The 18120-nt window shown below is 41.6% G+C and overlaps 1 protein-coding gene across 3 annotated transcripts in view; it reads left to right on the top strand.

The window, feature by feature from the left end:
• The window catches only part of EXT2 (exostosin glycosyltransferase 2), an 82598-nt gene that overhangs the window by 25843 nt on the left and 38635 nt on the right, over positions 1-18120 (top strand). For all 3 annotated transcript variants that reach the window (XM_081891586.1, XM_081891587.1, XM_081891588.1), the window contains one exon: positions 14892-15023. In XM_081891586.1, coding sequence (XP_081747712.1) covers positions 14892-15023 — 132 coding nt within the window. The remainder of the gene's footprint in view (positions 1-14891; positions 15024-18120) is intronic.

The following is an 18120-nucleotide window of genomic DNA, read 5'->3' as shown; positions in this document are numbered from 1 at the left end:
GCTCCTGTGAGTGGCAAATCCAAAGAAAGCTCTGCATTTGTCATAGGCTCCTGTCACTTCCTGTAGATCTCTGTCTTTGATCTGCTTGTAAGTCACAAAAGTCACAGAATCACAAAAGTGCAGAGAAACTGGAAAAAGGTATTGAAGTTGGTAGAAAAGAACTATGCATGCCTGCATACAGGAACAACTACAGTGGTACCTTGGGTTAAGTACTTAATTCGTTCCGGAGATCCGTTCTTAACCTGAAACTGTTCTTAACCTGAAGACCACTTTAGCTAATGGGGCCTCCTGCTGCTGCCGTGCTGCTGGAGCACGATTTCTGTTCTCATCCTGAAGCAAAGTTCTTAACCTAACCCGAGGTACTATTTCTGGGTTAGCGGAGTCTGTAACCTGAAGCATATGTAACCCGAGGTACCACTGTACTTCATTTTTATTGTCTCGATGGCTCCTGTTCTCTGAGTGGACAGGGTCACATGTAGATCCTTGCGGGGGGAGGAGTCATCCCACGCTTTCCGGACTGGCCCTGGCTTTTCAGTTGCGCAAACAGGGTCTTTTAGTGCTGAAGAAATTCAGTAATTCAACACGTGGAGTGCTTCTAATTTTATTTCCTTTTCAACTTAATTTCCCTGCTTTGGATTTTCAACGCTTAGCTTAATGGATTACCTTTTTTTCAGCGGAGCTTCCCTTTCGGATTTTTTTCTTCATTTCCTTGTTTTCCTCTTCCCCCTTCCTTCCTGGAGGCTTTTTGCCTTTCCCCTTTTGGGGCTCAGGTACCCAAGGCACAAGGAAGTACAGAAGAACCCCCTCACCACTCCGGCAGAGGCAGGGTAGCCGTTCAGCCAGGCTCTGCTTCAGGAATGGCTTCCTGCCCATCAGCTGGGTAGTGCAGTAGCAATCAGATTTCCTGCATGCCATTTTGAACCTACAGAGCCTCAGCTCTTAAAGTGCCATGGCATTTTAAGAATACAGTCGTACCTTGGATCCCGAATGCCTTGCAAGTTGAATATTTTGGCTCCCAAATGCCGCAAACCTGGAAGTGAGTGTTCCAGTTGGTGAACATTCTTTGGAACCCGGACGTCCGACGCGGCTTCTGATTGGCTGCAGGAGCTTGATAATGCAGCCAATTCTGCATCCTTGGATGTAAACTTAATCTGGGAATAGCCTGAGGGCAGGTGGAGGACCATAGTCTCACTTTTTAAACATTTAAAACTGTCTAAACTCTGGGCTGGTGAAGAAACACTTACGGTAATTCCAGACCTGAAGAGTTGGTGTTTGTTCTTGTTGATAACATGATATATGAGAGAGAGTTTTATATTACAATGTAGTTATATTTCAGAAGGTTGGTTTTACTGTACTGTATCGAGGGGAGGAAAATGATTGGGTTAATGGGTTCCTTCTAAAAATAGTTTAATGGAGCTGATCTTCATATAATTTCTGTTCATAGTAATGGAGCTTGTATGGGAGATACTGTTGGTGGATTTTGCCTGAGCCCTTTTGTCCTTCTGTGAGCCAGTTAAAAGAGATTTATTATAAAACAAGCAAAGATACCCTCTGCTTAATTGGGTAGCAAGCCTGAAGTTTTCTGTACTGCCTGTCTCCCTTTTATGCCAAAGAGGAGGGATTAGTGCTGCTTTGACCTCTTTATTCAGAAGAAGCATTGCAGTGGCAGCGTGTTTTGCTTTTGTTCCAAATGTCTCAACTCTGACCTCCAAGTGGGCTTCAGTCTCCAGGTCAAATGAGACATTTGCAGGAGTAAATAATTTATTTGTTTTTAATGCCACTTTAAAACAGCATGAGTGACTGGTTTCTGTGACCCTTCCCCTTTTTCGTTTAATGTGCTGCTTTTGGCTCTTCTTTAAAGGGGACTCAGTGGAGTAATTTTGACTCTTATCAGTTCGTTGACAGCTATATGAGCTATTACTGGCTCCAGGCAATATATGCAGGCGTGTGAAACCTCTCCTTTTTTAACCCGGGAAAAAGTTCTGCACCAAATGGATTGTGAAGAATATGGAGATGGGAACTGGAGAGAAATCTGCCTAGGACAGCCTCATACTAGACTGCTTATATAGTGTACAACAGATTATTTCTTTATCTCCAATCAAAGCGTAGTCTGTGTTTGGTTGTGTATGAAAAAATGAGAATGCATGGATTTTTAAAGGATTATTATGCACGGAGAATGCACGGATTATTAAAGGAGAATGTACAGGCAACTGCTAGATATTTGAAAGGCATTTAATTAGTATATTTGACTTTCAGCCATCTGTCTTCCCCTTGAGGGAAAACAGCCTCTTTCTGAGGCTCTTTAGAATCATTATCACATTGAAAAGAACTTTTATCCATCTGCCATTTGTACTATTTTAGATCGTGTGACTGGAGAGCCTAACCCCACTTTAATCCTCCCAGAGTGCCTCTCTAGATTTCTACCTTCATAAATGTCAACCCTGGACACTTTTCCATCTTATCAGATGTATGAAGCAGAAGCTCTCCGTTTCCCATTAAGAGAGATTGTATGTGTGTCTACAACATAACATGTTTTAAAAATCACTCACCAAAATATGGAAGCTGAAAGTATTACTTTTGTAAGTTTCTGTTACATTATATCACCTCAATTTTTTTTGATCCTGCAAAGAATATGCTTCTGTTATGCTGGATCTTAAGAAGGATCATGCAGTAAGGTGAAAAAGAATCTTCTATTACGTGGCTGCTTGCCAGAAGTTATAAGAATCCTTAGCATCTAATAATATTTTCTATATTTATAAATTTGTCCATAAGTGTTTTTACCCTAGTTACCTCATTTCTCACATAGTGTTCTTGGTTCTTATGTAATGAAGCATTGTTAGAATTTTGGGGATGCAGTTTTTTTAAACAAAGCATTTACAGTGCTAGATCCTCTACCTGTGAACATGTCACCTGTAAACCTGCACTAATATGTATATATTCCTGTGACATCACAGTAAATGGGTGGCATAAGGCACTGGAAGACTAATCAAACTTCATGTGGCTCAAGGAGCGAATGCCGGGCTGAAATAACTCCTTGCCTCCCCTTCTTCTAGGTTTCTCCCTTCTGCAGTTAATTGGAGGCCTTCTTATTTGAAGTCTAGGGGTCCTAGGGTTCAGACCTAAACCTATTTTGGGGCCAGGCATCAGTCCTGAAAATGAGAAACAGTAACAGTGTCTCGTGAGTCTGTGAAAAGTATCTGCTCCTAAGTGATCATATCCACCCCTCATAGTGGGGCTTAGTGCTTGACTTCTGAGCAAACTCTTCATCTTCTGTTTATTAAACACTGGTCACCAGAACAAAATTATCATTAGAGCTTTTCTTGGTTACACACTTTATGGAATACTGTGACACTGAGGACCTTGTGAGATACGAGGCATCCCTTGTGTAGTCTAGGATAAAGGGCAGCCCTGTAATAAAACAGATCCCTATTTGAAGCAAAAATAAATTTGGTCCTGAATTTCCTTCATATTTAACCTCTGCATTCAAAGGAATTAAATCTTCTATTCCCTTGCTATGGCAATAATGAGAAATCTCAAATAAGATCGATGTTGTTGTGGCAGCAGGCCCTTTGTATTTATTTACTCATGATGTTGGATACTGATTAAAAGTTTCCAGCCATGTTGTAAGCCTGCCCAGTCTAGAGCCAGGGCAGCTGTCGACCAAGGGAGATGGCTAGGGGACATAGTACCAAATCACAGTAGGAAGCATCAGTAGATAGCTCAGAAAGCTGGGAAAGGTGTAAACAGAGCCTCAATTTATCTGCCGAGTGGGTTCTCTAAACACAGTTTTATTGGACAGTGGCTCCTGCTTTACTAACCTCTAACCTCCGTGGTGCTTGGAGGTGCTACCCACTGACCAGCCTTGTCTTTGAACCTCTCTTGGTTCTTGCCACCTCAAAGGCTTGCTGTTGGATTCCTATGTTTTTCTTGGGACTTCACCTCTCAGCTGGATGCCTGCAGCAGGGAAAACTGATCCACCCTTAGAACACTGACATATTTGAAAGCGATACCCTCGAGACTTGAAACCTATTGCTTTCTGTTTCGGGAGCTGTCCGTCACTTGTCAGAAAGTGTAGCTGAATCCTTTTTCAGTTGGCAGTCATAATGCGTTATGTATTTACGCATAGCACTGATTTTTGTTCTCCCCATTCCTGGCAAACCCCTCTTGTGTTGGCAGTAACTGAAGCAGATGTGAATATCTGTGGATTTGGGTTTGTGAGGTGATAAGTACAAAGCAGAATGTTGGATCTGTGAAACATTTAGACAAAAGGATTGTAAAAATTCCCCTGTAGAATTCCTGTGTCTGTCCTTGCTTATTGACACATTGCTCTGAAAGATCAATACAGTGGTACCTCAGGATGCGAACGGGATCCGTTCCAGAGCCCCGTCCGCATCCTGAAGCGAATGTAAGACTGTGCGTGCGCAGGTCACGTTCGCCGCTTCCACGCATGCGCGTGACGTCATTTTAAGTGTCTGTGCATGTGTGAGTGGCAAAACGCGCTCCATTACTTCCGGGTCACCACGGAGCACAATCCGAAAATATTTAAGCTGAAGCGTATTCATCCCGAGGTATGACTGCACTACAAACTTCGTACTGCCTGGCTGTTTTCTGTTGTTCTGATGTATCTCCTTCAGTGGAATTAGGTATGATTTTGTAGAAGAAATCTCATGGTCTTTCTGCTCTTCCTCCTTCAAAGTAACATTGTTGTCTGTAACTATTGTCCCTCCCCTCTGAAATATGGCAGTCCTGAGTCTTTTTGTGTGTGTGTGCCAGCTTAAAACTCACCTTTTCACCCAGGCATTATTCATTCCTAGCTTGGTTAGTATATGATTAGCGACCATGGTTTGAATCTAGAGGAGTTGCTGTTGTCTGTTCCCTCCCTCCCAGCCCAACACAATTGCTTGCAGAGTATTGCTGATATATTTTTCAGGTGTGCCAGCCTTGGTTGAACTGTCTTCATTACTTGAGATAAATTTGATGGCAGGTTATTGTGCAGTCAGTAACCTGTCCTGAGCTCTGTAGGGCCTTATATGTTAGTACCCAAACCTTGAGCTTGGTCTGGTAGCAAATTGGCAGCCGGTGCAAATCGTGAAAAGAGGGTGGGTGGGTGGGTGGGGGGAACTACCACCTGCATTTAACAAGCAACCTAGCTACCATGTTCTACACAAGCTGCTCTGGAGGAACCCCACAAATAGCAGAGTGCAGTAATCCAACCTTCAGGTTACCAAGTTGAAATTGGAGGAGGGAGGATATGTTACATCAATGTCCTTGCTTAGATATGCAAATGCCTACATGTGTCTTCACGCAGTATTTGCCATCATTAGAGCTGAGCAAGAACATAGAACACTGGCAAGTGTGCCAAGTCTGGCACTAGTAGACATTTGTAATATTTCTCTTTTGCTATTATGCATCTGAATGACTTGCATAAAATGATGCTTTGAATACTACTGAAATGCAAACTCAGAATAAGGATCAATAAAATGTAGAGTTAGTAACACAACATATCTTCCCTTTTTAACCTCACCACTGGGACTCGTCTGTGATGTCAGTAGTTTACAGCAATGAAACTGAGAACCTATAGAAGGCAACTCCCAAGTGACCAATATCTGGAGGGTCAGACAAGGATTTTGAACTGTGACCTTGGTGCTCCTTGTGAATCTGAAACTACAAAACAAATGTTGGTACTAGCTAAGATTTCATTCCTTACATACAGGTTTCTGGTCTGATCAATAATGAAATATTCCTAATGTGTGTTCTTACAAAGTGAGAGTTCAAATTTCCTAGGTTGGCATCTCAGTTTGCCAAATGCTTGCAATGGTAGTTTTAGCTAGGCTTGGCATTAAAGTACCATAAAGACCATGGGGTCAGTTGGTGGCTCGATGATCTCAGTATTCTTGGATAGGGGCCAACTAAGATACCATGGGGGAGTTCACCAGCAGGGTAGAATGCCAATACAAACTTCCTTTTCTCCCTGTCCTGTTTTAAATGCTTTAAAAAGCATTTATACAGCAGTCCATCATTGCCAGGCCTGTTTACTCGTTACTTCTTTGTGGGGTAAAGGTAAAGGTACCCCTGACTGTTAGGTCCAGTCGCGGACGACTCTAGGGTTGCACGCTCATCTCGCTCTATAGGCCGAGGGAGCCGGCGTTTGTCTGCAGACAGCTGGGTCATATGGCCAGCATGACTAAGGTGCTTCTGGTGAACCATAGCAGCGCACGGAAACACCGTTTACTTTTTTGTGGGGAGGGGATGTCAACTCTCTACTTGGTATGAATCTTGGGTTCTCATGTTCCTTCCACCTCAATATCCACAGCAGCTAATAAGTTAGCTGGGCTGTACTGTGTTTGTTTTGAATGAAGCATCCCTTGCTCACCCAGTCTGTCGGTGCAAAATTTTCTTTTGTTTTTTTATTTAAAAAGTTCAAGGAAGTATCATGTCAGATAAACACAGTATATCCTGTTCACTTTTTACTCTTTCCTAGAGTGTGAGGGTGTTCACTCCAAGTTTCATATCACTTAAATAATTTTCTTTGGAAAGTAACCTACAAACTGGCCTAATACAATTCTCTAAGATACTCTTTTTTTTTAGTGGAAAGCGTCTTCCTTCAGTTTCTATTAGCTTATTATCAAGTTTCAGTGGATCACTGTGGAACTACTTTGAGGTTTTTTTACAGTCAAGCAGTGATAAGTTTTATGAAATAAATAAACATGTAACAAAATAGGTTTTATCCAATACTACGTAAGTGGAGTTCATGGAATAGGACCTCCCCTTCTTCTCCTCCCCTCTGTGAGCCCCCCAAATCTGCTCTGCAGGGTCCCCAATCCTTGTGAGAGCAATCTGATGCAGTGTGCATTTATGTGGCTTGCCTCCCACATGAAAAAATTGTGAAATCAGCGGGACTTGTATTAATACAAACTTAATGCACGTTTGCAGTATTTCATAGGATATCAGGTTTAGATTTGCATCAGGTACAGATGTACTGTTAATGGCAGTGGATATGTTGATAAGTTGAAGCTTGTGAAAATTTATGGCCAGAAGCTGAAACAGAGTCTGGGTGGAGGGAGTTGGCTTTGCAAAGACTAAAAGTTTAATAAAGGACAAAGACCAGGACAAATAAAATTAGGGATAATTGCAGTACTGTTAGAACAGTCACCTCTGTTTTGCTTACCTGAAGGTAGTAAAAGATGTATTGGTTTTCTATAAAGCTTTTCCAAAAGAAAGCCATTAAAGTAACCTCTGCCAACATGAAAATGGTAGCACTTCAGGACCTCATAAACGGTGTGAAGTGTGGCACTCTGGGAACACTTGACTCTTGCAGTGGGGCAACAACTTGCAATGCTATGGCGCCTGACCGTTAGGTTAGGCAATTAACTTTTATTGCTTTCTTCCAAGTCTTTCTCCCTTTCTCTTGGCTGATTTTTCTCTTTTCCGACTAGAACTTTGGTCTGGGTGATTGATGCAAGCCAAAAGTTTTCCCCTGCTGATGTAGCCCCCATGTGATTAATCTGTTTTCATTAATACTGCCTTTTTGTGCATTTTGCCAGTATTATTTTTTTCATATTAAGTTAAGACGTTTGTCATTGTGCAGTATGATGAAGCATCTCTAATTATGCTAACAGCAAGTTTTGCTCATGCTATGGCAATAAACTGCAGTATATAACTTGATGCTGTGCAGGCCTGGGGGGACGGAATAGGTAGTTAAGCATGTGCATTTTTAAGGAAAATAGCATTTTTGCCTAAATCAACTTTCCCCTGCTAGGGAATCCAAAACAACTGGGAGGTCACCAACTCCCATCAGCCTCCACCATCATAGCCAATGGTCAGGCATGATGGGAATTGTAGTCCAAAACATGGCGAAGGCTAGTATCTATGGTTATTAGTTTCAGTGTGTAGATTTCTGCAAATGCTACATTCCTGCTTGATCCTGGCAAAAAGATTATTCTAAATATCTACCATATACTTCAGCTTCTCTTATTAGCATATTGTTGTGTTAAAACCAAGTCTGGCCTGAGATTGTGTTATACTGTACTACCTTGTTAGGGAGTGTGGAAAGTTCCAATATTGCCAATATTTATGAGGTACATGTGGTACAGACGTTTCCTTCCTCAAGTGGAGGCGTGCATGCATGTGGAATAAATTGATTGTGCTCTTCCCAATAAATGCATCTTGGTGGAGCTAAACACGTGAGAAGCTAACGCTAACATTTGTTTGTATACCAATGGGTGGGGGACCCTAGCGCACATCGATCAAAATTGGCCTTCCAGATCTCCTCATTTTGCCTGCTAGGCCATTTCCCCTGAACTCCATCCATCTGCCTGATGTCATGTGTAAACTCATGAAGGCCCCACATACCTTTTTGAAATTTTATTCAAATAAGATTTATAAGATTCTAATTGCAACTCCCAGGCCACCCCAATCACATGGGCCTCCTCCCCTTTCCCATAGGCCTTATAGCTGCACAGATGCATTTAAACATACTTTCTTGAACCCAAAATGTCTTGTTGCCAGTGGAGAGGCACTACAGCAATGCAACACAGGGTTCCTGGATTCTGTTGCTTCCATGTCCCACTTCAGCCCCTTGTGCCTTATCCCATATGATCCCTGGACCCTAGAAGCAGCTCTTTATGGGGTACATAGCACTGCAGTGGGGAACAAATAGGAACCTGCAAACCCCATTGTACAAGTGGAGTTGTGGTCTGCCTTTTCTGGATCAAACCCAGAGAAAGGAAGAGATAACTTAGAGGGAAAAGATGAAACAGATGGGTAGTATAGAAGATGAAATTATTTATCAGGTTTGAATGGTTTAACTAAAGTTATAAACAGAAGAGTGTTATAAATTAAGTGCATCGTTCCTTTACATAACAAATACAATAGGCAAATTAGTTTTGCGTCTGCTGCTTATTCCTGTGCATCCCTCAATCCTGAGCTTGTTTGTTAATTTACTTTATAAAAACCACAATTCTTTTGTAAGAACCAAAAATTACACTACAATAATAAAGGACATCCACTCCAAAAACAGCACAACAGCAGCTGTTCTTGAAAGCAGCTAAAAGTACAAGTTATTTTGCCTGGTCTGTAAAATACTAAAGAGGTTGAGCTATGATGGAGCTGGCTCATAGACGGTCACAACGTGGATGTCTAATACTGCATATCTATTAGTTCTTCTAGGATGTTGTCACAAACTCTAAAAAAATTAGTGACGACCAGAATTCTAGTAGGTTCTGGTTCTCCATGATATGAAATGGATTAGAACGGAATGGATCTGTGACCACCTAATAAATTGATTTGAAGGAAATTCCAGGGGGCAGGCAAGGATGAAAAGCAGGACAAATAAATAGTCCAGTGTGGAGCTTTAAGCACAGAGCCTCATTGCAGAAATACCTTGGTCTCCACATGCATGGATTACCAAATGAGGCATGTTTAATAGCCAAACAGCTGCAGCTGGTTGACAGGTAGTGATGAAATAGGGCTAAGGTGCCAGAACAACAACAGCAAAAATGCAGAGAAGTTCAACCCAGAAACTCTGTCCTGACACCTTATTCTACAGGGCAGTTCCCACAGCTGAATTGTCATGTTTCAGCAAGTGTCAACTCTCTGATGGAGAGGACTTTTTGTATCTAGAATCACTCAATTTAATCTGTCTCTCTGATTTAAAATCAAATCAGACAGAAAAAGTTGTGCCATGTGATAGTGCCAATTACCTGTGTTTCCTTTTCGTCTAAGTTTTTAAATTACGTGCACAGTGGGGGGGGGGGGGGAATCAAAGCTTTCTTTGATGAAATAGGGAAGGGGCATTTCTTCTTAAGCAGAAGAATTTCCTGTTGTGCTTAGTAATGTTGTGTATTGGACAGTACTGGATGACTGACTAGCCATGCTAATCAGTTTTTTCCCTGGAAAAAGCAAACAAGGTGGGAAGGATTCACTGAGCTCTGAAAACATCTGTTTGAAGATTTGCAGCCTCCTTGGAAAGTTTTGGATTTTGCCTCAATGAAACACAACTTAAAAGAAGAAAGATTGCTAGTAGATTAAACCCTTGCATCATTATCTTTTTAAATTAATAATTATTTGGCTATACATGGGCATAGATATTTCGGCTATAAAAATTGTTCCCTTTCCTTTCATGTCTTCCTAATTCCCCATCCTTCGTGGGATAGACATTACATTCTTTTTGATGTTTCTAGTAGAAGTTTGAGGAGGTGAATGCATCCTGCAGGAATTGAGTTTTTTATAGACACTCTTACATCATATCACAGAAACCTGTTTCCACAGTATAAAATTGAGCGGAGAGGGCATTTGATGGGGCCAAAATGATTAAACTAATAGCTCTTCACTATTATGAAATAATAGTGCAGACCTGGATATTTACAAGAAAAATACTAATATTTCAATCTGGAATATTTCCAGGTTTCATGGAAATACATGGATGATTTTGCATGCTGCTTGCGAACATCCTCATTAAGGTGTGTGAAAACTTCCTGTTATTGAAGCACTTGGCTTGGAACACCCAATAGCTTGGAACACCCAATAGCAGAACTGAAAAGCCTCTGGATGTTTTTGTTGATTGCAAAAGATACAGAATATGGAAAGAATATGGCGTATACAGATAGGAACATAAGAAGAGCCCTTTTGAATCAGGCCAAATGCCTGTGAAAATCAATTGTGCATTTTGAAAGCAGCACATAAGCTACTTTATTTAATTATTCTCATCATACAGGAACTATTAAAATATCTTACAGTTCTCCTGATGATTTCCTACTTAGAAGCCTAAGCTAAGGACACATATTAACTAGGATACACATATTAACTGAAGGAAGGAAAACAAAAAAATGGCCATACCATAGACAGATTTATGGGGTAGTTTTCTACCCAAAAGTTGTCATCCCCCGTGGTGCAGTTTGCCTGTCATACTAAGCCAAACCATGACTAAGCATGAACATGCAAGTATGCACTACGTGGAATAAAAATCACAACCACTTGGCTTCTCCTCAGTCCTGCTTTTATGCTTTTCGGAGCTAAGACATGGTTTGGCTACCTGGGCTTATGCTTACACACACACACACACACACACACGGAACCAAATAAACCCAGACGTTAGCCAAGCATAAACCCTGGCTACATCTTGTGGCTTGTGTGGAGCAGATACAATTTTTTCAGATAACCCACCATGTTAGACTTAGTGTTGTGTCTGAACCAGACCTATAGAACATCTGTCACAAGCCATGTGTGTTGTGTCAGGAGAATATCACTTTAATCTGCTTCCCTGGAGCAATTTTTGCTTGAAAAACCACGTGGGATATGTTAGCTAACACATTAATTCTTAAACAGAAACTAAGAATCTAACAGACTGGTTTTTGGGGGTTGTTGTTGTTGTTTTACCCCAAGTTGAATTTGTGTGTCCTAGGGTGATGAAATGTTACAAAAATTCAGGTCTGCTTCTCTGGGTCAATCTTTGCTGTGAAATACCATTGGGGGCAATTCCCCCTCCTAGTACATTAACATTGGTTGAGGGTGGGGCAGTGCCCCATTGGTGGGATTTTTTTGCCTCCAGCACTTTTTACTAATGGAAAGAAAACTGTAAATGATATGCGGCTGAAATTTAGGGACGTTGCATACTACTGTGCAACTGACAAACCAGCACTGTGTTGTAGGTCTATTTCTGTATGAATTCTGCAATGAACCCAGGGTGAACGTCAACCCTGTTTTTCATTACTAACTGACAACTTGGCTATGGGAATCCATGTATTGGTCTCAGAAACTACATCTTCAGAATCTTCTGGTTGGAGCTTGTTCTTTTTATAGGGGACTTGGAACCGACAACTTGTAAAGGATAATGGGCTTGTTCCATTTTGCAGGCACAGAAAAGCACTCTGTATTTAATAGACACTAAGCATTCCCTGTCCTGCTTGAGAGCTTATTGTAATACAGAGACCACTTTATCTGTTCAAGGACAATAATTTATTTGTACATAGCAGTGAGAGTCTTCAGCCACACAGTACAACTGCATAATTTCATAAGTTGTGTTTAATTCTGTTATTTCACCATGACTACCGTATTTTTCGTCCCATAGGACGCACCTAGTTTTTTCCCCTTTATTTCCCCCCCAAAAAAAACCAGGACGGGGAAACCGAACCAGGTCAGGGAACAGCGGGGTGGCGGCGCTGCGCCTCCTTGCTGCCCCCCGAGCTTGTGGGGCTGGCCGATGTCTGTCTGGCGCGCGGGGCTCCAACATGCTGCGGATGTCTGCCCGGTGGGTGGGGCGCTCTGCTTCAGGGCGCTCCTCGCGCCAGGCGGCAGGCTGCTATGCGCAGCGTAGGGTGCCCTGCGGGAACTCCTGCAGGGCTGCCTAGGCTGCGGATGTGTTCCCGAAGCGCCGGGCGCTCTGCTTTCAGTGCGCCCGGCGCTCTGGGAAGCAGGCTGCTATCCACAGCATAGACAGCCCTGCGGGAACTCCCGCAGGGCTGCCTAGTCTGCGGATGTGTTCCTGAAGCCTGGAGAGCAAGAGGGGTCGGTGCGCACCGACGCCTCTCGCTCTCCAAGCTTCAGCGAAAGCCTACATTCGCCCCATAGGACGCACCCAGGTTTCCCCTTCATTTTTGGAGGGGAAAAAGTGCGTCCTATAGGGCGAATAATACGGTATATTTGTGTTGCTGGTTTTTCTTCACAGTTAGGAAGTCAACCTGATAAGCATCAGTAACTCATGACCAGCTGTGTTATGCCTTTGTCTTTTTATCGTGCTCTGAAATTTTATGCGCAGTCAATGCAGTTGAGGGGAAAAATACTGTTTTCCTTGCTGGCTGGCTGTCCTACACAAACACATGCAGATATTCCTCCTGGCTGATACTGGGCCTTGGGGAGGTCTTTAAATTTAAGTGCCTTCTGGACACTTAACTGTGTTGGAGATCTCTGCAGAAACAATTAAGTGGAGAAAATAACTTCTGTAAGGCCAGACCGCTTGAGATATGATTATTGGCAAAGTATGTTTCCTTTGGGGTTGATAGTTTTCAGAATCAATTTGATTCCCAAGTCCTTACAAATTTGTTTTGTTGCAGTTCTGTATGAGAAGCAAGGAATGAATTAATTACATTTTTAAAAAGCTACCCATTGCCTATTCTCAGGGCTTTTTTCAGCCAGAACTCGCTGGAACTCAGTTCCAGCACCTCTTGGGTGGGCGCCATTGCCATTATAAGAGAACCAGGGAAGTGTTCATGGTGAGTTCTGGCACCTCTTTTTCTTGAAAAATATTCTGATAATTGGCAGTGAATTTAAAATGATAACAAGACAATATGTTCTCTGTGTACATCCTTGCGTTTTGAGTTCTGTAGTTTGGATTTGGCTGCTTGCAGTATATGGCACCAGTAGCCATTGTTTCTAAAGGGCTAGAATAGGAATAGCTTTTTCTTTTGTTGTTGTTGTTGTTTAGTCGTTTAGTCGTGTCCGACTCTTCGTGACCCCATGGACCAGAGCACGTCAGGCACTTCTGTCTTACACTGCCTCCCGCAACCATCTCATCCTCTGTCGTCCCCTTCTCCTTGTGCCCTCCATCTTTCCCAACATCAGGGTCTTTTCCAGGGAGTCTTCTCTTCTCATGAGGTGGCCAAAATATTGGAGCCTCAGCTTCAGGATCTGTCCTTCCAGTGAGCACTCAGGGCTGATTTCCTTCAGAATGGATGTGTTTGATCTTCTTGCAGTCCATGGGACTCTCAAGAGTCTCCTCCAGCACCATAATTCAAAAGCATCAATTCTTCGGCGATCAGCCTTCTTTATGGTCCAGCTCTCACTTCCATACATCACTACTGGGAAAACCATAGCTTTTACTATACGGACCTTTGTTGGCAAGGTGATGTCTCTACTTTTTTTTAGCTTTTTCTACAGTATATTTATTATCAGGAAACAGTAAACTGTTTTGAGGTTTTTTGTTTTTGCAGCAAATAAATAAGATAAAATAGGGCCAGACCCATTGCCTCTCCTGCTTTTTAGGTGCACTACCATTACATGTTTACTGTCTAAAGAACAAGAAAGGCAAGTCTGATCAACCTTTTTGGCCATGTTTTCCTGCCTATTCCATATCCTCACTAAGGAAGCTCACCTGTGACTCCAAAATTGCTGTCTATAATTAGGTGCATGGCAAGCCTGCCTGTGAAGGTGGCATCCCTAGAAGATTTTAAAGCCCAGCCAGGCTCATGGCCATATATGGCTTTATAGTTCATAACCAGCACTTTGAATTGTGACAAAAAATGAACCAGTAGCCAGTGCAGCTGTTGTCACAATGAGCTTCTCTTCTCCTTGTAACTGGCTTGGGTCAGCTATTTGGACGCAGCATCTTGGATCCACTGAAGTTTCCAAACACTTTTCAAAAGCACATTGCAGCATGTAACTAAGGATGAATGGATGAATGTAACTAAGGTGTGCATCATTGTAGCCAGATTGGACGGCTCCAGGAATGGGTGCAGCTGGCACACTAGTTTTATATGTGCATGGATGATGTGTATATAGTAGGCCTCCCCAGTCTAATGTCCTGTAGATGTTTGGGGCACACGTCCCATCTTTCCTGATCTTCAGCCATGCTGTCTGGGGCTGATGACAGTTGGAGTCAGAAACATCTGGAGGGCTCCAGGTTGGACAGCTGTGGTGATTTAGTGAATCTATGTGTTTACGGCATCACTCTGTGGGATCAGTCTGGGCTGAAACAGCCCAGTGTTGGGAGAAACTTCTGTATAACATGGTGGAGTCACTGAGAACCAGATCTGCTTTAGTCTTCAAAACCCCCTCCTAGATTCAGTTTCTTAGCGACAGTTGCATGTGACACAAATATGTTTAAACCATATACAGATGTTTGATATTTCTGTCTGACATAAATATGTTGTGAAAATACTATTCATTATTCTTTGCAGGCAAGATGGTTCTGGGAAGCTTACTTTCAATCAATGAAAGCTATTGCTTTGGCAACCCTCAAGATTATCAATGACAGGATCTACCCATATGCTGCCACATCATATGAAGAATGGAATGATCCCCCAGCAATTGTAAGTAGAGCTATATTTCTATTACATTTAATATGCTGGGCCTCTTCAAAAATAGACTCCCATTGTGATCTGCTGATATTTTATATTTTGCTGGTAAACACAAATTTCACTTAACTTTGTCCAAAATATAGCCTAAAGGGAAATATTTGTGTATTAGCTTGCTACACTATTTCTCTTTTCTCTTAAAATGGGAGTCTTAAGCTATTGTCATATGTTAGAAGGTCTAATTTTGGCCATTGCAAACAGTTCTTAAGATAAGTGCACTGTGTTTCTGCTTTAAGAAATTTGAACTACTTGTTAGCAGAGGTACTTCCAAGAACGTGGCCGGGAAAGCTTTTTGTCTGAGAATAGTAAATGTTGGACTCAGGATGGCAAATGAGTGATTGCTGTAGGCATGCTCTGTCTGACAATAGAAACTGATTATTATTGCTGAATTTTGGTGATTGTAGTGCTATTCCATGATTACATTGCAAAATGTAGAAGGTGGAATTGTTACTAATCTCCAATAAAGAAGTTAGGACATCTTACAAGCTTCTACTCCAGAGGGACTCTCCAGAGTAGATTTTAGGGGTGCTACAGCAGGGAGGAAATGAAAGCAGAAGTCTTGTTGTGCAAGTTGAAGTCCTCTTGCACTCCATTGGATACAACCCAGTGTGTAGCAAAACAATACCTGTGGCTCCCCTTATCCTTTTAACTGAGAATTTTAATTTATTGGTTTACTATCCCTATGACACTTGCAGAGTCAAGGGAGTGTTCATATTTGTCAGTTTATTGCATGTTTAGGGAGTTCTCCTGTGCCACCTTTTGAGCACCATTGTACAAAATGTATGGCTCTGTTTTGTCATTGCTGTTTCAGTGTTCTCAAAATGGGTGTCATAAATTGTAGTTTAACCACCACTATTTTAATAATCGCCAGGAGACCTGCTGTATGCAGAGCAATAAATGTACTTTCTCAGCAGACCTCCATTTTCTCTGTGACTGGCTGCTAGAGAGCAACTTGGCTGTGAGACAGGAAAAGAGATGCCCTGCTAAATGAAATAACAGATAAATACCGGTAGTTCAAAGAATGGCTCATGTGTAAGTTAGAGTGAGAAAGCAGCTAGTGCAGAGAATGGTATGAAGGTTCTACTGCTAAAACTAAGCAGTTCTTCTACTATCAGCCATCTTGGGGAAAGATTGCTTGGGACCAATATGTCAGTTGCTCTGAGCAACTCAGGGAGAGCCGATTACACAAAGATACTGCTATCTAAATGCTTGTTATACAAAAATTCACTTATCCAAACACAAGGAATTAGTACCAAAACCATGCTATACACGCTACAGATTCAGATACCCGAACAGCTGAACCTGTCATATATTCTCCTACCTCATGTCAAATGTAGCGTCCCTAATATGTTGTCTGTTCTAGTCTAAGCAGTTTGCCTTAGTCGTGTGAAGTTAAGTCATAGTAGGTTTTGAAAAACTCTCCTGCTTTTCTAAAGGACTGATCTTGAGAGGGTTTTTTAAAAAAACAAAAAACACCCATGAGTCTTATTAGTGTCCAGTGGGTTTAGTTGTCATGATGATGGATATCAATACTGTATTATTATATCGAGCCATCATGTTAGCAGTGGTCTGAGAAAAGCATTTTATATAAAAACTAAAGCTATGCCTGTTGCCATGAGTACTTTAACTTACCAAGCATACTGTTTGGAAAAGATTTTACAGTGCATCAGCTGAATATCTTTCAGAAATGTTTCCAGGTGAAATTTTATGGCATCTATCCTACAAAATGTAGGACAAGGTAATGACAAAGGCCTCTTAAGACCATACACTTTATAGCTATATGCAGCTTGATTGAAGGTTTTGGCACAGAGGTAGCCCAAAAATGTTCACTTAAAGAAAACTGTATTGAACCATTTTAGTTTCAGATCACTTGACACTTCAACATATCAGTTAAAATATTGGAAATGTTCAAGTGTTTCTGTAGCTGGACACTTACCTGCTTATTTGAGGAGAATATATTTCCTTTCACATGAGTAACTTGTCAGCCCTGAGAGACACCTCAACGAACAGCTATTAAAATAGCACAGGGTTTTTCTTTTGGACTGGCCAACAGATCTTTGTGGATCCTAGTCTGTTTGGACTAAGTAACAGGCATAGTCGTTGTGTGAATTATGACTTACCTTTGGAGAAACTTGCCCCTAAAATTAATGGAGTAAATACAGAAACTGTTAAAAATGCACAGACACCATGGTGCTTAGATGTCAAGGCCATGCCAACATTTAGGTAGAAGCTAATTTTGTCGTTGCTAACAGCTGCTAAGTTTCTGTTAGTGGTAAATGAAAAAATGTAGATTTGCTACCTATTACAGGTTGGTTTAACAAAACATGGAAACTCTCAGTCATGGAGAGATCTCAAACCAAATTAAAGGGGCAATGAAATCCATACTCTACGGGTGACTTCTTTTTTAAGGCTCCCATTTCTTGTATGTGTAGACTCAGCAATAGCAATGCACAAAATACCATTGCACCTTAGTTCAATTTTTATTTTGTCATGGATAAGGATAGTAGAAAACTTGTTCTAGAATTTTAGGGTGGGGTTTTTTTTGGTTTTTTTTACTGAACTTGGTCTTTCTCACCATTTATAGCCTGAAATGTAAATAAACTGTAGTTTTTGCTTGGTTTATACACCTACTGCTGCCACCACCCAAACGTCCACTGATCAGGTGTCGACAGGGAAGAGGAGTGGAGTGGAGGAGGATGCGACTGAATCCACCCCCCTTTCGCCTTTTAAACTAGCTGATCATCAGGATTTTAGTTTTAAAGAGAAGTTCCAAGTTCCTGCTTGGCTGCTGGGTTATTACAAAATGCTGGCTGAAAAGGGGGAAAACAAACAAGCAATTGCTTGGCAAGTTTGAGTGCTATTTTTAGCCTAGGTAAAGTAAAGTGCTTTGCTTACCGAAGAAGTGACTGATGATATTCATTATGAAACTCAAATTCTGGATTAAGAGAAATTATGTTCAAGACATATTATGCAAATTAACACAGCATTAAGGGTTAGATCAAGACTTCCCCAGAACAGAACTTTGCTAACTAGACACAGCCTCAGGTGGAAT

Source organism: Podarcis melisellensis, assembly GCF_964234715.1.
Source record: "Podarcis melisellensis genome assembly, chromosome: 1".
Taxonomy (NCBI): Eukaryota; Metazoa; Chordata; class Lepidosauria; order Squamata; family Lacertidae; genus Podarcis; species Podarcis melisellensis.
This window is presented reverse-complemented; position numbering and strand designations above follow the sequence as displayed.